This window comes from Meriones unguiculatus, chromosome 1 (assembly GCF_030254825.1).
Source record: "Meriones unguiculatus strain TT.TT164.6M chromosome 1, Bangor_MerUng_6.1, whole genome shotgun sequence".
In the NCBI taxonomy this organism is placed as follows: Eukaryota; Metazoa; Chordata; class Mammalia; order Rodentia; family Muridae; genus Meriones; species Meriones unguiculatus.
This window is the reverse complement of record NC_083349.1, coordinates 162229306-162254034: the sequence shown is the minus strand read 5'-3', so window position 1 is coordinate 162254034 and position 24729 is coordinate 162229306. Positions and strand designations below refer to the sequence as shown.

At 42.9% G+C, this 24729-nt stretch overlaps 1 protein-coding gene across 1 annotated transcript in view; it reads right to left on the bottom strand.

Annotated features, from left to right (window-relative positions):
• Nucleotides 1-22609, bottom strand: part of Npsr1 (neuropeptide S receptor 1) — a 211111-nt gene extending 188502 nt beyond the window's left edge. The window contains exon 1 of the mRNA XM_021661948.2: nucleotides 22231-22609. Coding sequence (XP_021517623.1) covers nucleotides 22231-22377 — 147 coding nt within the window. The 5' untranslated portion in view covers nucleotides 22378-22609. The remainder of the gene's footprint in view (nucleotides 1-22230) is intronic.
• Nucleotides 22610-24729: the final 2120 nt, after the last annotated feature.

Below are 24729 nucleotides of genomic sequence, written 5' to 3'. Positions count from 1 at the left end.
TTTCCTTTTCATTTTGAGACATAACCACTGAGTTATTCAGGCTTGACTAAACTTTGTGTGTAACCCAGACGGGTCTTAAACGTGCCAGTCTCCTTTCTAATTTCCCAAGTAGCTGAGATCAGAAGCCATGCCTTCTACTCTGGCTTTCTAGTTTCTGTTTTTGATACAGAATATTTACTCTCTGATGGCCTTCCAGAGACAACTCAAAAGAGGAGGGGACCTGAGCAAGAGAACTCAGGTTCTCTGAACTAAACTCCGTGTTATCTTTTCTGTTTAAATCTTTCATTTTCTTCTTCCTTCACACAGAACCCCACCTGTAGTGAGTGCAGTCAGAACTCATCTCCAGAAAAGGCAACAGTGAAGGCTATGAATGGTCCACTGTGTACATGGTAAGTGGGCAAATACAGTGGTAGCAGCAAAAGATACATTTACAGATGTTAATTTTTGGCCCATTGGGACTACAGTAAAGGCCAGATCTGTATATATGAGCAGAACATTCCAAGCTGAGGCATCCTAGCTCCGAATTGGCTTGGGGCTCAAATCGGCTCCACTGTGAGCATGCAGGGACTGTAGCTATAACCAAATGACTGCTTTGCTATGTCAATGAAATTCAAGTCAACCCTCAGGAGTGCTGGGAAGTCAGTGTGAGCTGGGGCTGGACTTGCATTAGAGTTTGAGTTTAGATTTGTAGGTACGAAGCGCTCAGCAGGCAAATCCAGCTTTCTTCTCCTTGGGGTTTGATGCGTAGATACTGTGCAAATAGCCCAGGCAGGTCCTGCATGTCTAAAGTTGTCTTCAGGAAATGTCCAGGTGGAGGAAGTGCACTCCTATTGATATCCAGGCTCTTCCTGTGAGTTTATTTTTTTTTAACTTATTTATGAGTTCATACATGATCTATTAATCATTCACTGTGTACCATACACAGCCTAAAGTATTGATGCCACAAAGAATAATAAAACATGAGACAGGTGTTTCCTATTAAGTTTAACCCTATGAAATTATGGAAACTAAGATGAAGGCTAATGTTTTACACACACACACACACACACACACACACACACACACACACACACACAGGGATAACGTGGGGATTTGGGGAGTCATAACATCAGGAGTGGAGGAAACGGTGTTGCAGGAATAGCAACTCACACAGAGCTCAGTGGAGTAGTAGAGCCTGACTGAATTCAAAGGCGTTGGTGCGTGTTCAGGTGAGATATAATGTAAGTGAGAAACTCTCGGACTTGGATTTCCTTATTTAGAGAATAATTAGAAAAGTAAAAAAGCATCTTAGACTAACTTGATGGTCAGCCGTGATGAAGAGGAGGGATCTAGCTCAGTGCTGGATGCCCAGTGTTCTAAAAAGGGCTACAGGCTCTCTTCAGTTTCTGGGTAGTTCTGAGGGTGACAGCTCACTAACGGTGCTCAGATTCCCCGTGTTCACCCTGCTATCTGTACCAATCTGTTGTCCTGTCTCCTGAGCTTAGCAGGGTCTCTGCCCTGTGACCCTACCTACACCCCATCCCGATGGCGACCAAAAGCGTTGACCTTCACAGACTATAGTTGAGGACTAAATGCCCCCTAGTGGTCACATGAAGCAGAATTCTAGTCAGATACTGGGTTGAAACCACACTTGAAAATTCGTACTTTTCTCTTTTTAAAAGTATTTTACATTGATTTATGTATTATCTGTTTGTGCGCGTGTCTGTGCACACTCGTGCATTTCATGGTGTGCACATGGAGATAAGAGAACAACTGGGGAAGTCAGTTCTCTTCTTGGAACAAGATTTTTTTTTTCCTACCGAGGCCCACCTACGGCCTCAATTTAGAATTGTCAAAGTCCAAATCCAGACTGCCTTCGGTTCTGTGATTTCTGGCTTACAGCTGATCGATCTTGAAACTGATTGACTGACGATGTCAGGTGCCTGGTGGGAGCCCCAGAGAACCGCAGCTCAACTCTGAAAAGATGAATCACAGGGTTCCATGTTGAATGTCATGTCAGGCAGAGAGGACACACGGTGTGTGGGGGGGAGGAGTGGGGGGATGGAGAGTAGCTTTGAAAGGATGCCCATTGGCGTGATACTGAGTCTGGATCTCCTTGATGAGTCTGATATCCGCATGGCTGTGCTGGCTAGCTACATGCCAGTTTGACACAAGCTGGAGTAATTTGAGAAAAGAGAACCTCAATTGAGAAAATTCCCACACCAGATTGGAACTTTCTTGATTGATGTTTGGTATGCGAGGGCCCAGCTCATCATGGACTGCGCCACTTCTGGGCTGGTGGTCCTAGGTCTTGGTGGTCCTAGGAGGCAGGCTGAGCAAATCATGAAAAACAAGCCAGCAAGCACCGCTTTTTCATGGCTTACCCACCAGTTCTTGTCTCCAGACCCCTGTCCTTCTTGACTTCCTGCCTTGACTTTCTCACTGATGGTTCCCTGGAAGTGTAAGGTGGTAAATAAAGCCTTTCCTCTTCAAGTTGCTTTTTGGTCATGATCTTTTATCACAGCAGTAAAAGCCCCAAGCTGATGGCCCACAGAAAGTGATAGTAAACATGTGAATTGAATAATGAGATGATCAGTGCAGAGAGGTTTGTTTGCCATGGAAGGTTTCTCAGGAAACTGAAAACATTTGGTCACCCTGCTTGACTCTGGACATGCAGGCTTATCTGGAGTGGAAGCTGTGATTTACCCTGATGTAGCAGGAATCCTCTTTCACACAGAAGGCCTGGACAATGGAAAACAAAAGCTTAACGTGTATCTGTCAGTTTTAAGGTGAGTGGCTTCTCTGGCTCACCCCATGTGGTACCTAGCAATATTTTTCTTTCATTGTTGGTCAGAACCCAGGCTCTGGGCACTCCTGGGGAGCCTTCCATGTTGACCACTCACCTGTCAGAACTTGGCTGCTGTAGTGTCCTTGTGCTCAGCCTTGCCAATATGGAAGTGCAGCCCAGACAAGTAGGTCTCTTGGCCTGCAAGTGCTGCAGTCTGCATCCTGGTGCAGTTTTGCACATGCTATGCCAGCCCACTTGATGGATTTCTGTCACACCTTCTACAGAGATAGTGACATTGCCTTGTCGCTTTACTTTATGCCTTCAAGTTAAAAACAATTCTCATCTTCATTTTGATCCAAACCTTATTCAAAGCTCGGCTTGTGAGCTGAGTTGGAAAAAGCCTAAGGTCAATGCTGATTACACAGTTTGGACATTGGAGCAATGTGCAGTTTCCACATGACAATAACCACAAGTGTGACAGAAAGATTCAGCTACATCATGTCCTTTGAGTGAGGGTTAGAGAATTGTCAGCACCTTCACATTTCCATGGTTTGTTTTGTGGATGTTGTTATTTATGTGATGTTGAAAACGGATATTTCAAAAACAGGAAGGAGTAAATATCTGTTGCTTTCCAAGTTGGGAAATGAAATTGAAAAAAAAAAAAAAAAAAAAAAAAAACAGGTTCAATGATAAATTTATAAAGCCTCGGTTCTCAGCAAACAGCAGAATTTCTTGCTACTTAGAACAGCATGGCATTTCCTGTTCATATCATCTGAGTACTGAGCCCCGATGAAAACCCTGTTGATCCGTTTAGGTTCACCAGGAATATCAAAGGTAAAAAATATGAAGTTTTAATTATGCTGAAAATGTAAGACATCCCCATGCTTAAATGGACATTTCAGTGAGACAGATGGAGCAAACTGCAGAGCTTTGATTCCTGAAGATGCCTAATTAGACGTGGAGAGTTTGCCTTCCTACTCAGCTCTGGAGATGTCAGGCAGTTACTGAACAGTTAAGAGTCTCTCGCTCAGCACTTTGTCCTGTCTTCTCTCATCCCGTAACACTTTAGAAGCTCAGTCAGGTTGTCAGTAGCCACCTGCCTGACATAGAGGCCCAGAGGTTTGCCTGCCCTTGCTCAGAAAGTCACCTTTATTCTTCCCTAAAACCATTTTCTGATGATACAGTTTTTAAAAGTCTGTTTTTTATTATTATTATTTATTTAGCCTCCAGCAACCCAGCTGTGATACCTTTGTGATTCCAATTGAAATATTTTCATCCCAACTAGCTTTCTGTGTTTACCTTCTTGAGCTGGTTTGCCTAGAGCTTGAGAAGGATTTCTACCTTGTGTTATCTAGATCATACTCATATACTGTGGGAAAAAAATAAGCAATAAAATATTGTAAAGCTATGTGTAAGTGGGTACTTAATTCAAGTCTTATTATTTTGAAGGCTTTTCATAATTCTTTCATAGACATCCAGAACAGGGATAGAGACAGCACTTCCGAAATAATCTGAACCTGTCAAGGGGCTGGCAAAGACAGTTGGCAGAAGACCTTCTGCAGGAAGAATTAAGAGATGGCTGGGATAGGAATGGAGGATAAAACCTGCCCTCCACAATAGATCAGGGCTGTTTATCCGGCTGCCTAGAGTATTTGTGGACTAAGAGTCACTCTATGAACTTTTGAGGTTTCAACCAGGGAAGACAGTCACCCTGGTGGGAGACTTGGCTGATATATGAAATCTGTCTTAGAAATGTAGCCTTTAACATGATACAGTTGCCTTACAGTTTGAGGGGTTAGATGGGAGTCTAAACCACAGAGTTTGTCAATTTGTAGTCAAATGGTGAGGGCAGACATTGTTTCTCTTTCTTTTTTATTTTTTAAGGTTTTCAGGGAAACCTGTATGAATACACTATTGTAGCATCCCAAATAATGGACTTGAGGTGAAGTGGTCAGAATCTGTATTCTAAAAATATAGACTCACGAGGTAAGCTAAGTCTGAAAACCTGGAAAGCAGTCAAGCGAAGAACTGACAGGGGTGAAGACAGGTTGAGCAAAGTGCACTTTGAGAGGAGAGATTGTGGCTGTCCAGGTGCATTAGTCTGTGGGCACTGAGCAAAGAAAGATTGGCAATGAAGAACCAGAGCTGAACTGGAAGCTGGGATGTGGTCTGCTCGAGGTCTTGCCCTAAGTTAGGAGAATTGCTTTTTGGAGAAAAGACCGTCCATCTGGGTCTTCTTCAGTGTCCATACCATCTTCACAGGTAGCAGACTTAAACCTGTGCTTCTTCCAAAGGGGGCCAGGCAGGAAAGCTATTCATAGCCACTTAAAATGTGTTTTTAGTTTAGCCTCTAGGATGTCTAGTCAGATGTCTAGTCAACTGGTCTGGGGTGTTTCATCAGCAGTGGTGGGAGCCATAGAGCAGGCTTAACTGGATGTGTTAATTTCCCATTCCCTCATTGCTTTCAGTTAATAAGGACTTGGAGCATGGAGCTATGTTCACATTGTTCACATCACTATGAGATTCATCCCTGGTTGCCAGGAAACTCTAGGTTCAACCAGCAGCAGAGGCACCAATATTTCTTATGCACCTCTACAAGGGTTCTTGCGACAATGGTTTTTTTTTTTTTTTTTTTTTTTTTTCACACAAGAGGACGTCCTTATTAACCACAAATGAGGTAGATTGGAAGCTTTGAAACAATTAAATTCTGAGGTTCCATTTGAATTCCCACAATGCATCAAGACACAGCTGTTAGAAATCATCTGAAAATCTATTGTGCTTTGAGTCTATGGAGTAATTAATATTTGCTGAATAAACAAACGAAGTGTCTGCTACGTACCAAGAACTAGGATTAACATTTAAATTGCTATTTAAGCTCTGGACTCTTGAGATAATAAAAAACTAACATTTGGATAAATCAGGTCCAAATCTCTACTCTTGAGCAGAAGTCAAACTGTTCTGTGATTTGGCCCTTCACGGCCCACATGGAATTGGTTTCAGCTTTTTTCCAGTCACAATCCACCTGTGCTCAAATCTCTTTAATAAAATGGTGTAATCATGGCGCACAAACCTTGCCTATCTTCCTGTTTACCTCACTTCATCCCTGGATTACTCATAATACCCAGTGCAACACAAATTCTGTGTAATGGTTATTATACTGTTTTTTTTTTTTTTTTGGAAAATAATGACAAGAAAACAGATATATATATGTTCAGAACAGACATATTTGTTACTAAATTTTGGAGATTGAATGTGGACCCAGAACCCACAGCTATGGAAGACCAACTGTAATTACGGTAAAACAGAAATGAAAAGATAGCATTCTTCCTGATGAGCTATGTGGTTGACAAACATTTGGTACCAGGGGTTTGTTTGTTGGTCTGGAAGGTGGTGTCTGAACATTTCACCTTAGACTCCATCTGACTCTTCTAGCTTATTCAGGACGCTCAGGATCAAATAGCTAAAACAAACCATAAAACATGGATCGCTGACCTGTGGAAGGACAGAGCCAGAATGTGAGGCTGAAAGTCCCAGAAGACTAGAAGAGGCACGGGGAGGGAGGTGAGGGTCTGCAGGAGGATGAAGGGGTAGCATCCAAAGTCACAACGACTGGACCACTCCAGCCTTCATGCAGTTAAGTTGTATGCCTGCCCACCAAGTTGTGACGGGTTGATGAGTTAGTCTGTACCCAGTGCATACAGCTAGTCATCTGCTTGAGCTTCTCCTCCTCGCGCTTTCCTGCCTGCACTCTTTAGGTCCCTTATGCACAATTTGAATCTTGTGAAATTTTTTTGCCAGGGGTCTGATATACCTCATTTAACCTCAAGTTCATTACTGCATTGCCTCTTTCTGAGACGTACAGCTGTCTGTCTGCAACTACCACGCTCATCTAAGCTTTGCACCTTGACAGAACCCTGGTTACTCCAGCAGAAACCCTGGACCAGTTTACTCCTCTAGGCTGATGCCTAACTCTGTCCGACCCATCTCCCTTTCCTTTACTCCTAGACATGAAAGTCCAGCACACTGAATGTCTCATCCGTTAACAATGGTGGTGGAAGATGGCAGTACACTTTGAAAAATAGCTTTTTGAGAGAATACTTATTGAAAGGACTGGGTACTTCACATCTCTTATGTGTAATGTAGGTTTGACTACTTCGAAGTGGACTATGAAAAAGGAGAAGGGTTATTATGTGAGGAACTTGGAAAACGAATGTGGCTCATTGAAATATCCCTGCTTGATTACTGCACACCATTATGGTTTAATAATTTTAAGATGATGTACATCTTTTACCACACAGTGTTTCTAAGAAGATGCTGAGAACACCCCAAACCCATCTGTGTGTGGTCATTGGCGCTGTCATCCAAACACCCCCTGTGATGTTTAATCTCGGTTGTCAACTTAACTGCATCTGTAATAAAATAAAACACAAGCTGCTGGACACTCCTGTGAGGAATTTTCCTCTTCCTTCCTTCCTTCCTTCCTTCCTTCCTTCCTTCCTTCCTTCCTTCCTTCCTTCCTTTTTTCCTTTCTTCCTTTCTTCTCTTCCTTCCTTCTTTTATTTTTCTTTCTATCATACATATATTTAATAGGAAAACAGTCATTAACAATATAAATTGGAAAATTTGGTGAGCGTTGCTGTGAAAGAAAATTAGACAAGAAAAAAGATTCCAACTGTCCCCAAAGGTGGTGGGATGAGGGGAGCAAAGGCAAACTGGACTAAAGTAGTATTATAATATGTTCTAGGGAGCCAGTGAAGAAGTGTGTGCCCATCTCAGTCTTTGTAGCAGTAGTTCTTACTCTGTGCTGCACAGAATTGAAGTAGTAAGCTACAGTGAGGAGGAAGAGCATTAGAGAATCCAAAATAAGTAGAGGAGAAAAGCTGAGACACAATTGCAAAGAAAATGACTCTAAGGCTTTCTGTTTCTTCTAGAGTCTAAAGCCTTGAATTTTAACGTGTGTCATTCAAGTCCAAGATTGTGAGTTTTACAGGCTGCAGTGAAGGAGTAGTGAGATGGATTGGAATGATGTGGACCCTGCTCTCATATTTGAAGCAAGAAAACCACTCTAAATGTGGATGGTACCTGCTGGTGGCAGCCCAGATCAAAGTACATACACAGAAGAAATTTTGCATTTTTCCTACTTTCCTTACTCTCATTGGCAAGTTCATTTATCCTGTTGCCGATGCTGATATTAAATGCAAACCCAGCAACTCTTCAGGGATTCCCCAAGCCTCCAACACAAGATTGGGAGTAATGGGATGTCCAGCCCTTTAGACCAAATAACTTCTAGAATTTTGGTCTCTTTGGTGTGGGGCAGCCATTGTTGGTTTACTAGACTTCTTATACCAAAGCCAATCTAATAAATCATATATATATATATATATATATATATATATATGAATATGTGTGTGTGTGTGTGATGCTCTCATTTTTTTTCCCTTTAGGAACCCTGACTAATGCTCCCCCTATTTGACAGACTTTGATATCCCAAAGGCACCTGTATTCAGAAGAACTTTGAGAACCTTCCTCAAGGTAAGAGGATGCTGGTAACGTTGCTATTAGTTACATATTAATTTTCTTTACTTTTGTCAACTTCATGTTTATTTCTGAATTATTCAGGTTACTAATAACATTTTCCTATGTTCTAATTTCATATTTCATGTATTTGCTCATGTTCCTATTAGAAACCATCTTCTCTCCTAAAGAACATTATTTTTTAAATACCTTTACCATGTTATATTTGTCATATAACTGTCATAGATACTATAAATCATAAGACTCTGTATTCATTTTTAATGTATATATTCTCAATTTTAATTTTCTTATTAAAATTTTATATATTTAGATAGTCTTTGCTTATACTCAATATTTATTCTATTGCTTTTGTAAAAATTCAGTTCCATGATTTTACTCTTTCTTCGAAATTCCTTTGATGTAAGATCTGTCCTACACCTGCCCAGCACCCTCTGTTTTTATTGACAAAATAGTCATCTCTCTTTCTGTTTTGACAATTTTGTGTTATTAAGTTCACACATGCCACAATACTTCCTTTGCAGGACAAACCGTTTTTGGTTATTGATCTCAGGCCTGTTGTGCTGACTTTGTACTGCTAGGCGATGTTTACTGGTAACCAGTGGCAGGGTCCCATCTTCCTTCTTTTGTCATCCCTGCTCAGTTCCTAAGCTTCCCTTACTGAGTTCTTCCTTGCTCCCCAGGAGTTCCCTGTCCTGGAGGCTCCTCTGCTGTTTGTGGTCCACCAACCTTAGGGTATACTGAGCCCACTGAGCCTGTAGAGAAGCTTTGGACGGGCCTGAGGGCTCCCTAGAACAATGTCGCATCTATTTCATTTATTTACATTTGGATTATTTTATTACTAAAAACAAATTTTTTCTTCTTTGCCTCCCCCCCCCCTTAGCTGTCTTCATTTCTTTCACTCCTCTCTCTTTCGTCTCCTGACCTAGGATTCTAAATATCTATGTTGGTTGGATCATCTATAACTATGTCCTTGAGAAACTACGATAATCAGAGATCTCTTCTCATTATGGTATAGTACGTGCCAGACATAGAAAATAAGTATTAAAACATGGTAATTTGGGCTTGCATATGAACTCAGCATAATTTAACTTAATCATGATCAATAAAGGAATAAGTCAAATGAGCACTGCAAGGGACAACATGCTTGGCGGAATTAGCATTCTAGAAAACATTTTTAAGTTTTATTACGGGCTAGTAGTTTCTCTCTTCTTAGATGTCTTTTGCATGTTTCCTCGATTTATGCAAAAACTGTTCAAAAAATACTAAGTGTGTAAGAAAGTGAATCAAATTTATTCTTGGACAAAGATCATCTTGTTTTGTATCGATGGCTTGTCTTGCCTGAGGCCGATCACCCACAGTAGCAGATGATCAGAGGGAAACTGCATCAGAGTGCACACAATGTTTATTTCAATTATTTATTAACTCGTAGACTAGGCAAACAATGTTCGTGAGCAAACACAATGGTTTAGTACCTGTGTAGAGTGGAGTTCTCAGTACTTCTGGAGGCCTTCCATGTGTTCCAGAGGCTTTCGTGGCTCACACACCTTCTTGGCAGAGGAGTTTTAGCCTCTATTTGAAACTTATAGAATCTCCTAATTAACTTGCTAGATGAAGATGACATTGAGCTTCTATTCCTCCTATCTCTACCTCACAAATGCTGGGATTATAGGTGCACACACACACACACACACACACACACACACGCACACCCCGCCCCTTCACCCCCCTGTTTATACAGCATTGGTGATCTAACCAGGGTTATATGTAGCTAGGTAAGCATTCTAACAACTGAGCCACAACCCCAGCCTGAATCTTTGAAAAACACTTTGTGTGTGGAGTGTTCAGGAGGTTCACGTTGTGAGGGTCTTATCTGCTTTGACCCTTGGGTCTTATCTGCTTCTTCCACAATGAAACTCATTTGGAAGCTTAAGTAACAAGTTATAGGGTAAGACCTTGGATTACAGAATCAGTTTATTCAGGTTGGTTTAAATGCATGTAATAGGCTGATGGATGAAATGGGTTTTAATGGCATGAAATGGAGATTAAAGTAAGGAGGAGGGGGATTATCCAAGAATGCAAGGTATAAGTGGAATACCAAGGGCAGGTAGGGAGGCCACTAGGGGATGCTGCAAAAGTGGACTTGGGGAGGGGCGTGGGAGCAGATGAGGGAGGGAGGGTAGGATTGGAAGGAGCTGGGGGAGGGGCCTACAGCTGGGATACAGAGTGAATAAACTTGATAAAATAATTGATAAAATAAATAAATAAATTTATGCTTTTTTTTTTTTTTCAAAAAAGAGTGGCTTGAGAGAGTAAGGCGGAGCCTTCCTGACTTACCAGGACAAGGTTCCACTCAATTCTTACTCCTCCCCTGCCATCTACTCCTCCATAGAGAGAGTTCAGAAAAACTTCAAAAACAGAACTGAAGAGGGAAAGAGGCCCCTACAATGTCTCTGTTTGCCTTAGCTGTGGCAAATGGGGTGAAGTGTCTTGAGGGGTCATGAAAAGTCTGAGAAGTTACAGAACCTGAAAAGCAGAGAACTCAGGTGGATTCTGGGAGGGAGATTCATGGAGAATCTTGGAGGGAGAGAAGCTGAAAATCTATGAGAACTAAGACCAAGAGATGTAAAAGGCAGAGAACATTATAAGGGAGGTACCAGATATGTGGGATCTGAGAAGCTGGTCTTTAAGGAAACAGCACAGCCTTCCCCACTTGCCAACTGCTCTGCTCTGGGCTTTTTAAGGCTATCCCCAGAGACTAGTCCTCTTGACTCCTCTGGGATGACCTCCTCCTTCTCCCCATATAATGATGCTGAGCCTAGAACTGTAACATCCAGGCCTTCCCCCCATGCAGGTCATTGTGTCAGGGCTTTACAGGCTGGCTGGACAGCCCTGCAAATTATTCAAGAGTGCACAGTATGAGACTGGCTATCCCCAGAAGCAGGAAAGCTTGGTTGAAAGTAAGAGCTGGAGAGGACAGGGTCTCCACAAGGAGAGCAACAGAACAAGAAAATTTGAACACAGGGAACTTCCCAGAGACTCATACTCCAACCAAGGACTATTCATGGAGATAACCCAGAACCCCTGCACAGATGTAGCCCAGGGCAGTTCAGAGTCCAATTGGGTTACATAGTAATGTGAAGAGGGACTGCCTCTGACATAATCTGATTGGCCTGCTCTTTGATCACCTCCCCCTGGGGGGGGGGGGGGAGAAGCCTTACCAGGCCATAGTAGAGGACAATGCAGCCACTTTTGATGTGAACTGACAGACTAAGATCAGAAAGGAGAGGAGAACCTCCCCTATTAGTGGACTTGGGAAGTGGCATGCAAGCAGAGGGAGGAGGGAGGGTGGGATTGGGAGGGGAGGAGGGAGGGAGGGTGGGATTGGGAGGGGAGGAGGGAGGGGCTTATGGGGGGATGCAGAATGATTAAAGTGTAATTGATGAAAATTTAAAAAAAAAGAATACATTAAAAAAAAGAACATTCAAAAAAAAAAAAAAAAGAAATCAACCAAGGGGAAAAAAATGACGCTCTTGGCTCTGTGGTTCATTTGCAAGACCTCAGTTTTACAATCCAGCATCTCCATTTCACTTGGTTTTTATAGCAAAAAGGTTTTCAGCTTAAAAGTAAAGAATATCCATTTATAGTAAAACTGCTTCAACAAAGACTGTTTTGCTTTCTGTCATATAACTAGAAACCTGAAGACATGTTGCTGCTGCCCTTGATCTCTGAGAATTCTTTAGTTTTCCTCTTTTGGTTCCAGAATGGCTGGTGAGAACTTTACACTTTGTATCTGAGCTCAAGGTAGAAAGATAGGGAAGCAAAAAGCCAGTCCTCTTTCTCTATTTTTTCAGATAAAGAAAAACCTCTATTTGATACTTCAGAGACTTTCCAGACAATTTTCTCACACCAAGGCACCTTTAAAGGTAAAGAATTCAGTTGAGTGCTCAAGGGTAATGTCAAGGTGTGAGTTAAAGCTGACTCCAGGGCCAACTGATCAGCTGTTTCCAAGAGTTTGTTCCTTCCCTGGGTCCTTCTCTAGGCTCGTGTCCTGCATCCTTCCCAGCCCTGTTCATGTAACCCAGAGGTTCCCAGAAACACCACCCTTCTTATCCTCATTCATCTTGTATTGTAAACATTCAAAGAAATGCACACACAAAAGTCTTTATGTAAAGCTTGGTGAAAAGGACCTGGGAAAACCTCAGGACTCTGCCCAGAATTCTCTGTCAAGTGACCTTCAGCACCAGTGCTGAGTCTGTGAGAGATTGCATTCACTCTCTAAGACTCTCAGGCACAGCTGTTCAGAGGGGAACAAAGTCAGAGACAGGTGACAGTCCTACCTTTGAATAACATCATTTCCAGAAGCTGAGATATGACACAAGACAGAGACAACATGCAATGTCACATACCTGCCTTGAGAAGGAAACAGGTGAGCCACAGGGAACACTGTGAAGGTATCCTTGTTCAGCTGTTGAAGGGGGAACCATTTGAGCAATACCCCACAGCCCTGTGGGACTTACTATCTGGGACCACACCTGCAGCCTAGTTCCCTCACTGTTGGCCCTGTCCTACTGTCTCCTTCCAGGTCCTTCTGGGGCCTGAGCTGAGCTTTCCCTTCACTGTCACTCAGAAATTATGACTTTAAGTAAGGAACGGTTTGTGAAAGTTGTTATCATATATACACATTCTATTAAGGTATAATATATGCAAAGGCAAAGTCACTGTATTAATGCACATCTTTGAGATTTCATATGAATACAATCACTGAAATAAAAATATAGAACAATTCTGTCATCCAGAAAGAGTTCCCTGTGCTTTTTCAAGGTATGCCCTTCTCCTCTACCCCTATCCATGACAACCATTTGTTTTCTGCTATTGAAAATTTGTTGTGTGCAATTGGCAGATCAGTACTTGCCTCAGTCCACATAAAATAAGCTTCTTCTTGTAGTAGATGAGAACAAACACAGAGATCCACACATGTGCAGGCAGTGAGATACTTCCGAGCATTCAGCCCTAAATGAGATGTTTTCATCAAAACCCTTCTTCTCAAGGCTCAGAGGTCTATGCAGGAGAGGAGGCAGGAAGATTGTAAGAGCCAGGGATAATGAATGACTCTAAGGAAACAACGTTTTCCAGACACTAGACTGACACACATACGAATTCACAAAGACTGAAGCAAGACACAGAAGACCAGCATAGGTTCAAGTCAAATGCAGCCCCAGCACTGAGAGGGAGCAGTATAGTTGGGCTCCCACCCCTAGTCAAGAAACTCTCTGTAAATGATACCTCTGGCAAGGGGAAATCAGTTTTTCCCCATGGAGTGTCACTCAGTATATCAACCACGCTCCTCGGTGGCCCACACTCCCATAATCCCTCCTGATGCCCGAGCCTTCTTCCTCTCCAGTCTCAGGCTTCCTCTGAGTGGCTGAGCATGCAGCTCTTTTATGTGCATGCCTTCTCACCTATCTCATTGTTTTCCTGATTAAATGCTCTAAAATACATTCTGAACTATTAACTTTTTTTTTTCCTAATAAAACACCAAAGAGTTCTTCTTGGCAGGAAGAAAAAAAAGTACCAGATTATTATCACGAGGAAGCACGTGAGCCAAGCTCTTTCTTCTCCCTCCTCTCCCTGAACCGGGCTTCCTAGGCAGGACACTGGCTTTCTCTGAAGATCTTCAGGACCACATGTTTATGACCCCCGCGCTGAGCAACTTGCTTTGCTTTCTCTAATTGACTGCGCCTTCTTTCAAGTTGACATCAGAAGTGGACATCACCTGAGTCTGTCTCCTGAGGTAGACAGAGCCCCCCGAGGATCAGGTGTTTGTTTCATCTACCTGTGCACCTCCAGTACCTAGCACAACCATCAAGTGTGTCTACGATTCTTAACTCATCAAAAGAAAAAGGTACTCTCCAAAACGGGACTTAAGAAACACACTCCAAAAGATCGGCTTCTGCAATGCCACACTTTGACTTAATTTTAGATATGCTGTTTATTTAAAGTTCTTTATTAAGTTGACTAAGAATGAGGGATATTTGTACTTCCATGTATGTTAGGAATATAGAAAGTTGAGGTCATGTTAACACTACTTTCTGAGTTATTGCATTAGATTACTGGCCCATTAGTGCAGTGGTCACTCCTCTTTAGCTCTCTGCTGATTGCACAGAGTGCAGTCCAGAGAAAGCATCAACTTCCACAGGCAGTAAGTGCTTTCAAAGCCCTGGGATAGTGATGCTGGTGAGCACTGAGTGAATCTGAAGGCTTCACAGAAGAGCAAGGAGCCCACTGAGCTAAGAGTTGTGTCACAAGACAAAGGTGGGAAAACATCTGGTGTGTGCGGTGCAGAAAGTAAGAAGAGGAGCCAAGAGGGTAGCAGGGGATGTGAGGAAGGCCAGCAAGACTCTGGTCATATTCTGTAGAAGGACTAAGTAAAGCTTTGGAGCCTTTATGAGGGTGTGGGGAATCACACTTCCCATGCCCATGGGAAGAGATTGTACTCTGGTCACTGTGAAATCCTGAGTCCTTTCAGCCTTAGGTCATCAGGGAGATGAGGACCATCTCCCCTGGAAGCTACATAAAGGTTGGCCTGCTTGCTGCTGCGATGTGAGAGAAATGAACCTCAGGTGTATTAAACCACTGAGTCTGTAGGCTTAATGTTCCATTTCTGCAGCACTTACTTTTTCCTGGCATCAGCTTGGAATCCTACTTCCTTTTTAATTTTATGATATTTCATTTGTTTGGAGGTCTCTCTGCCTTTAACTTCCATCAGGCATCATTTTCACATCTGGTTAGAAAACGCGAGTGCTATTTTAACATCTCTAAGAGCAGAGAGGAAGCTTGAATGCAGTAAAAGGAAATTATTTTACAAACTGTAAAGTGCTGAGAAGACTGAGAAATTCATCAGGTTTCAGGTAGGACTCTATGTTTCTTTTCTTTTTTCCTTTTTGCCTTTGGTCAGAATATTTATTTTTTTTTATTTTTTATTTTTATTAATTACAGTGTGGCCTTCTTGGAAGAATTGTGTCACTGGGGGTGGGCTTTGTGGTTTCATAAGCCCAACTTACACCCACTGTCTCTCTCTGCCTACCGCCTGTGTGTGGATCCAGATATACAACTCTCAGCTACTTCTCTAGCCAGCTTGGCCATCAAGCTAAAACAGAATGGAAAAAGTAAGAAATGGCATCTCCCCTACATAGCTGTATCTTAGTCCAAAATTTTGATAGTTTCATTAAAATTAAGATGAAGTGAAAAGAAGTGAGGTATGCTGTCACACACCAGGACACATATGCGGTGGCATCGCTGGCAAGCACTAGGATGTGCTCCAGGGTCCCTGGTGTCTCCAAGCTTTTCCAGATAATGGCAGCACCTCAAAGCAGTATGAAGTATCAGGAAATAGTGTAAGGATTATGTTCTGAGACAGTAATTGCTAAAAGTAAACCATATTCTAAGCCACCTGATGCTTTTTAAAATGCTTCAAGCATTTTATCCCTTAAATATCACAACAGTCCCTCAAAGGATCATCTGCTAAAGCTTCAGTCAGACTGTGAAACCAAGGGTAGAGGAGGGAGGACCAGCCCAGCCACATAGCCACTGATCACACATGAACTGACTCTCCTGAAGGTCATCTAGAGGGCGGTACTCTGAGTTTCTTAGCTCTAGAAACCCAGCTAAGGAGAAAACTTGAGAACCTCACTTTACCTGGTGATGAGTCAGTTACCTCTCCCTGCAGAGAATAACAGGGAGAAACTAAATTTCACTCAAGAAAAACAAAGTGACCTTCTCACTCTTGGCTTCCTTCTGTTGCTTGAACACCACCACCCACACATAAACAGGAAGTTATCTCCAGGAGGGTGGAGTGATGCTCTGAAGCATCAATCCATGTGCTTCTTCCCACCAGAGCCCTCATACCCCTTTCCCTTGATACATAACCTTGACTGTACCAGTACAGAATGTACCAGAAACAGCCCAGTACTGAGCACCCAAATGTGCCATGAGGAGGGCTGTAAACAACCTGAAGAGAAGTGATTTTTTTCTTTCCATTGCAAAAGAATGTGCCTTCAAAGCCCCACCCTAACCAGGAAGCTATGTACAATTGATACTCCTTAGAAAGGGAAAATCCATTTGCCCCAATGGGATGTCACTGGTGTGGTGGTTTGAATGAGAATGGCTCCCATAGGCTCATAGATTTGAGTACTTCCTCATCAGGAAGTGGCACTATTTGAAAAGATTAGGAGGTGTGGCCTTATTGGAGGAATTGTGTCACTGGGGGTGGGCTTTGTGGTTTCATAAGCCCAAGTTACACCCACTGTCTCTCTCTGCCTGGCGCCTGTGTGTGGATGCAGACATACACCCCTCAGCTGCTTCTCTAGCCCTTGTCTGCCTGGATGCCACCATGTGCCCCGCCATGCTTCCCACCGTGATGACAATGGACTAAACCTCCGAACCTGTAAGCAAGCCCTGGTTAAGTTACTTTGTAAGAGTTGCCATGATTATGATATCTCGTCACAGCAGCAGAACACTGACCAAGACAACAGGGTAAGCCGCCGCACTCCAGGGCAGGCCTCATGAACGGGAGTACTTGGCCAACAAGAAACTGACTCCATGGTTTTCTTATTTTTTTTTTGGGGGGGGGAGGCTTTTGTTTTTATTTTATTTTGGTATTTTTGTTTTATTGTTTATTGTTTACTTTTATTATCATTATTGCTTATGACAGAGAGAGAGAGACAAAAGGGATAACATGAAATTGGGTGAATTGGGTGGGTCAGGAGGTGGGAAGAGTCTGGAGTTGTTGGGAGCAAAAAAATCATCAAAATATATTGTATGAAAAATTAAATAAAAAGTATGTAGAATGGTTTTCAATAAAAAAAAAATTTAAAGGCCCTGTGCAGGTGCACACACCCATTCAGACATTCAAGCATTCAAGCATGTGCTCCCCCTCACACACATACACGATGCATCTTTGATGATTTAGATCAGAGAGCCTCGCTATAAATGTAGAAGAACACTGGAAGAAAATTTCCTATCACAGATAGGAGGCTGAAGAGAGAGGAGTGTTGGTTGGTATGTGGTATGAGATGTGAGGAAACATGTGGAGAACGAACGATTGCATTGCCTCTCCTCCTTGGAAAGAGACCTGCATGAGAAAGGACCTGACAGATGAAGAGATCACAGGTTTAAAAGGAACTGGGAGAAACCAGACTCTGGATTTTCCCAGATGTCATGAAGATATGCATTTGAGAAGGAACTGTTGGGAGAGAAGGAAACAGAGACAGGGCCACTGTTTTCCTGCAGCCCAGAGATGGCTGGAGAAAATGTCATATTTCCATTTACTATAAGGTAATGGAGGTTTAGCCAGCAAACGGAAGAGGAAAAGAAAGACTCAAGGACCGGGAACCCGAAGGAACTGTCACAAAAGGACACTGCCCTTTCTCTAGACTGTGGTCCAGAGAAGGATCGGTGTTCTGGAATTCTTCCTCTCAGTTAGTGCCCCCTTGCCCTGATGCTAACATTACAGCATGATACCCATGACCACTGTCATGCTTACCATGCACATAGGAGGCTGTCCTTGGTGTTCGGTGACTTCCTTAAGTCGGTGCCAGAAAAAGTCCTCCCTGGACTGACAATCGCTCCAATCATTGCATTTTCTCTGAATTAACCAAGATTATGCTTCTTGATATCCAATTTGTTAATAATGCAGGGAAGTTTAACCGAAGATAACCTCTTCATACACTAGTGAAGAGCTGGTCAATTACATGCCATCCTTATGAAGTCATCAACAATGCCTGTCTTACAGGAAATGGACTTGGACTGACTGTAACCCAGAGTGAGGGTTGACTCACTGGTATGCTAGGACTCACTGGTTGCATAACAGAGGCAATCAGGAAGGGACATAGATTTAATAGACATTTGCCTGAATGATGCTAAGTAAGACTCCCCCTTGGGGACAGCCATAGGCTGCGATTGGAGAAACCAAATGAACATCTGAGAGAAACCAATTAGAAGAGGATTTAAAAGTCCATAATTGGCTTTAGCGTAGGCAGTGCTGTCACCAGGGCTTATAGGGTGTACAAAATAGGTGAAAAGGAGGTTTTCAGAGGATCAGACAAGTCAGCAGAAGGTATTGAACTGAGAGCTGCAGAATGTGGAAATGTTAGCACAGGACAGGCGGGTAGGATCTTAGAAAGGAGCTGTCCAGCTAAACAGAGCTCGCAGTGCACAGAAGCTTAAGTGGAGTTTTCACTGTGTAGATAATTGGGGCAGGTTCAGTTAAAGGTTTTTTTTGTTAGAACAGGAGGAAAGGTAATGTTTAAAGAGCTGCCAGTAGGCCAGCAGGGCAGGGAGGGTGAGCACACACAGTGAGCAACTGTGTCCCATCAGCACTCAGGAGCCACCATTTACATGCAAACAATAGTTAGACTAATTGCATCATTTAAAACTATGCTCTGAAGGAGGCTTGATGGAAGATCATGATTAGGTAATATTTAGCAGTCTTAGTTCACATTCTTCCCTTTGACTATGACTAATAAGACTGAGTTTCATTTGCACTATTTTACAATTTAGCTAATTTAATGATTCAGGCATATCTCCCTCCCACTTTCTTTAAATTAGATTTCTCATCACTCACCAAGTTCCAGAAACAACGCTAACTAACTCACCTGTTAGATGAAAGCTTTTGTTTGACATGTTTTGCCTTTGTCTTGTGTTTGGATAGAACTATATTCTAATGAGGTAGGTACTTGAAAACTGGTGGGTTCTCAAGGCTCAGATAATCTGTCAATGCTGTGACTTCTCAGCTACGGGGAGGTGAACTGGGTGTGACATCTAAGGTAGAGAAAACTGCAAACTGAAGCACACCAAGGCCTCAGCTGAAAACTTCAGGACAACAGCTGCATGTCTCCATGCTTAGCTACTGAGGAGGACTGGGATGTGGATAGGTGAGAGGCAAGCTCACACCCGACTGTGCTTTTGAGTTTTGGGGGAGTCTGACATGCAGAGGACAGTGCAGCAGTGTGGGACAGTGAGGGCTGAAGTCAAAATGGGGGGGGGGTGTTTAGAAATGGCTGAAAGGGAAAGGTTCTAAGCATGAGAAGAAAGTCAAAAAGCCAGACACGTGGATGTTGTACCTTCACCAACATAGCTGTGGGTGAGAGAAAACACGGATGCAAAGTAGTCCCAGAGATGTGGACTAAAAGGTTGAAACAACATAGGCTGTGATTGGGTAGGTGGGATTTTTCCAGGACTTATCTTGACACTGTCGGAATCTCACAGCGTCAGTCATGGGAATTCAAGACTGACCTTAGTCCCATTGGCTTTGAAATGGAGTAGGCACTGGGTGAACGTACTCTTCCCACTGCTGATTATAGTTGGCAGAGACCATGAGGATGGACTGGCAGAATGAATGCTGTATCACCAGCTTCCCCTGCTCTTCCACAGAGACAATCAGTGTTGTGTTGCTCATTCCAGTGATTGTTGAGGACTAGAGAAGAATGCCAGACATTGTTTATCCTCCAACTATTTATCACATGTGCCTAGAAAAGTGGGTCTAGGAGAGAATGTGAAACCTATAGAAGGATCTCAGAGTCTGTAGCACATTCACACTAGAAATGGTGTGGCAGAAGTCTGAGATAGCTACATGAAACAGTACGAAGACATGCAGGCCCAGAGCCCAAGAAACACAAGGGGGTGGGTGGCTTCCTGGAGGAAGCAACCCCCGATGAAGCTTGAAGAATAGGAAAAATTTAGATAAACCAAGATGAAGATGGAAACCAAGTATTTATGCCATGAGTCTGGGAATGACAAGATCCGCCTCATGGAGGCCACACAGCTTGGCTCTTTTCCAAGTATGATGCAGGGTGACTGCTGTTGGTGGAATTTCTGTTCTTTGACTGCTGCCATCATTTCTACTTTATGTTTCTTTTGCAAAGGCAGCCTAAATTAGAGGAGCACATTTAGGAAGTAGTAAATAGGGCACACTTTTGACATTTTACATTAGAATTACGTGTCATAAAAGGAACCACTGCTGGCAAGGGTTTAAATCTCAGGCAGGCTTTTGTATGGACAGTGTAGCAGAACTGCTTTTGCTCAAAGGCAGCCACTAAGACTGAGGCTGGGTTGCCAAGGCTTCTTCCCTGATTTTTGTGTATCAGAAAATTTCTGCTATAGTCAATGCTGTATTTCTCACAAATGAAACAGAACACTAAACACCCCTAGCTTTCAATGAGCATAATTTTTTTTCCTCTGGTTTTCTTTGTGCACTGGCCACAAGCTTAACTACAGGAGTGAAACAGAGGATGCAATTCTCCAGTGTCTAGTGACAAAGACATCACTGGGACAGAGGGTTCTAATAATAGTGATGAGCCAGGGTGCAGGAATTCATTTGTGTGTTCCAAACACCCTCACTGGCAGGATTCAAGATGGTAAATGACCCTTCAGCAAAGAGTGCTTATTTCCTGAGCTTCAAAACAATAGCCTTGTTGTTGATCATTACCTCTTTGGGAAGGGCCAGTCCTTCAGTATGCTTGCTGTCAGGTTTCATAAACATCAAAGGCAACTTGGCAGTAGCACTGCAGAGCGCAAGCTTCCTGGGCATAGGTAACCTGCTGAGATCCACTCCGGAGCTCAGGCTGGCTTCACACAAGGCAGCATTCAAACTCTAGTTAGTGGTAATGAACTCGAGCCTAAGAGCAGTTTTGCTGGGCATGCGAAACTGTGTGTGTGTGTGTGTGTGTGTGTGTGTGTGTGTGTGTGTGTGTTCATGCAAGCACAGATCTGTTAGACTGGGTCCCCTGAAGCCAGATGTAATACACTAATTCATTCTGGGACTCTGCCACTGAGGAAGAAGCTGCCTGACTTCCTGGACAGCTCCCAGCCGAAGAGCACTGTAATTGGGAGGACGGAGTGAACTTGTCTTGCAGAGGGTGAATGTCATGGTAACTATAAGTCCAACTGTACAACCCAAATCATCTCAAGAACGCTAGAGAATTACCAGCAATAGCATCAAAACAGAGCAGTGACTAGGTCTTATCTGGAAGAACTCTCTTTTGCACACAAACGACAGACACGCAGATTGTGACTTAGTAAGGTGACTTACTCACATGAGACACATTAGGCAGGCTGGGTGTGACATGGCCCCATGACCCAGTGTTTGCATATGCAAAGCAACAAGCTCATACTTTCCCGATACCCTATTTATTCTTGTCTACTAGATGTTTCTAGAGAACCGGGGACAATGATAGCTTAATGAGAGCTATCTTCCTTTGATACTACGAAGATGAAACCCATCAAACTCAGATTCTTTTCTTTTCTTCTAGGCAACAACCTGTTGCAAACACCACCACTAACAACTCAACAGAACTTATTTCTCACTAATGTTCATTGAGAAGACACAGCAAAAAGAGAGAGGTCCTCCCTCCCTTCCATTGGAGTCAGCCACTGTCTCTATGGATGTGGCTTCCCAATTTTCCAATGTTTCTTTAAAAAACAAAACAAAACAACAACAACAACAGAATCCAACAGCACAATGGGCATGCACTGAGAAAAAAAATATATCTAGTTTTATAGAACCTGCTATTTTTGCTAGAAACAGACCCTTCCCACACTACTCTAGGGTTAACTGTATGCTCTCTGCCAGTGAGACACAGAGTGAAATATAGCACTGATAAGTGTCACTGACAAGTTACAAGTTTACACAGAAACAGCAAAAACACATCTGCATTCTTGAGAAGCCACAGTACGGAGCTTTGAAGACTATGAAGTTTTGATTATTTAAATTAATTATTTAAAAGGATTCCTCCTCTTCCTTAGTTTTTAAGAATAAAGAAAAGAAAAAGAATGCAAAAGAAAGAAAATGAAAACCATTCTAAGTAGCAACTCTGACATTCTCAAGCCCCCTCCAGTCTTGCCTGCTCCACCTTTAAAGCCAGGGTACTTACCTTAAAGGAGGAATAGAAGGAGCCCCACTCCTCTGCCTCCAACACTTCAGTGAAAGTCACAATTTCAGTGCAAGCTACTGGGGAAGAATCCAGCATCGACACAGTCTGGTTGGCTTGAAAGCTGCCCTCTGTGAGGTTGGCAGGCATGGCTCAGTCAGGGTCAAGTCTCACTGTCCCTGTACCTGCAGCCGAGTAAGAGAGTCCACGTGGCCTCCTGAGAACCGGGGCAGCGGCTGCTGATTGATTGCTCAGTGAGTCTTCTGCCTCTCAAGGCTCCTGGCTATTTCTCACAAGAGCAGAGGCACAGAGCCCTCGCTGAGCCCACCTTACTGAAGAGTTCTGCCTGACGACAAGGAAGATCCACGTGCTGCTCTCTCATGTGCAGTTAGGATCCTGAAGCCAGCACAGCCCTCACCACCATCGCACAGATCTGTTCAGGGCAGCCTGAACAGCCTGAACAGCCTGAACACAGATCATAAGGGCATCCCTCATGGCTGTGCTCTCGTCTCCCTGGGTGAGCTTTCCTGTCCAGTGTTTCCCTGACTTGTGCGATAGACCTTCACCTCTGCTCCAGCTTCCACTAAGCAGTAATTGAGATATTTATTTGGTCCATTAATTCAGGTCATGTTTGTACTTCTGAAATCAGTTACAGTTATGTGTCTGTTTCAGCTGAGATTGCTTTCTGACTTAGAATCTTCACCCAGTCATTTATTTGGCAATGTATCACTTTGCTTCACTAAATGCAATCAAACAGTACCCAAGCTTCTACTGAGGTTTTCACAGGCAGTACTAACTTGGAGGCAGGGGTCCATGTTTTTCAGTAAACCATGGTCTCTTATAACATGACTTGTGGTATCCTATGAGAACTCCTCACCTCCAGTGTGGTCACCTCAGCTTCTTCCCAGAATACTCAGGATTTACTGTAGCACAGACCAATGTCATTCAGTCTCAAATACTCTCTAGGATGTGAGTTTTTCATAAATAAGGTAATGGACCAGGCACAAACCTAAGCCACAAGCCTGATTCCCTACAGTTAGAACCAGTCTGTGAGCCAGGCAAGCCAACTGTTGCTTTACTGCCCCTGCTAAAGGTTACAGGAAAGACCATGGCTTCGGAAATAACCTGGGGAAGCTCTAATGTGCCTTATCTGGAGATGAGGAAACATCAAGTCAACAATGAAGGACATCAGCAAGATGCTGGGAAGAGTGCCTTCTTAGAGAAAAGGTCAAAATTAAACCATGACTGAAGAACAAAACAAACACATTTGTGACAAGTTCATCTGGCAAATGAACATGGGAAGACACTCAACCACATTAGCAATTATGCAAAACCATCTAAGCAGAACTTTAACTCAAAATCACAGTGACAACAAGAGATGACAATCCCAAAATGCTGACAAGATTAAAGGAAAATTTTAAAAGGGAGCAGGGAGGTATATTTTCATCCTGATGGAACTCAGTTGGCATGGTAACTTCAGAGAGCAGAATGTCATGATGCATGGTCCTGTGTATATTGGGTTACTTAAATGTGTTAACTGTGGGGATGATCATTATACTGCACTTTTTAAAAACATGCATTTTTTCCTATAAGTTTTTTTTTCACTTCAACTGTATTGCTTTCTTTCTTTTTGAAAGAGGGTTTTTCCATACAATATATTTTGATCATGGTTTTCCCTCCCTACAACTCTTCTGAGTTTTTCCCTACCTCTCCTCCCACAAATCCATATCCTTTCTTTTCCTGTCTCATACTAGAGGAAGAAAAACAAACAAACAAACAAACAAAAACACAAGTAAGCCAGAATGGGACAAAATAAATGAACTAAGAGGAAAAAAAAAAGAGCCAAGGAAAAAAGTAAAAGAAACATATAGACATAAACAGAGACGCACACATTTGCATGTACAGAAACCATAATATGTAAGCAAAAGGCCTACCTATAAGCATAATGCACAAAGTATTATGAATAATGAGACAAAAAAAGAACTCTTCAAAAATACCACTGAGTTCATTTAGTGTTGGCCATCTACTGAAGGGCATGGAACCTAACCTCAAGCATAGGTGTAGTGAGATCCTGTCAGAGGAAGTTAATTTTTAACTCATGAGCCATTGCCAGTTGGAGATAGCTTCTGGGTTAGGGATGAGGGCTTGTGTCTACTTTCTCTCTCAGCACTGGGATGTCATCTATCTTGGACCTCTAGATGCTGATCCTGTGCATGCTGCCATGGTCTCTGGGAGTTCACACGTGCTACAGTCATGCTGTATTGAGAAGACCTTTCCTCTTGGTGTCCTCCATCCCCACTGTCCCTTACAATCTTTCTACTTCTGTGACCACGAAGGAGAGGGATTTGATGGAGACATTCCATTTAGGACTGAGTGTTCCAAGGTCCCTTACTCTCTGCACATTTGCATGCACCCAAGGTCTATGGCCTATCTAGTCTCAAGTTCTTGGCCACCTGAGCAGTATCTGGGGTGGGCTACATCTCAGTGTGGACTTTAAATCCA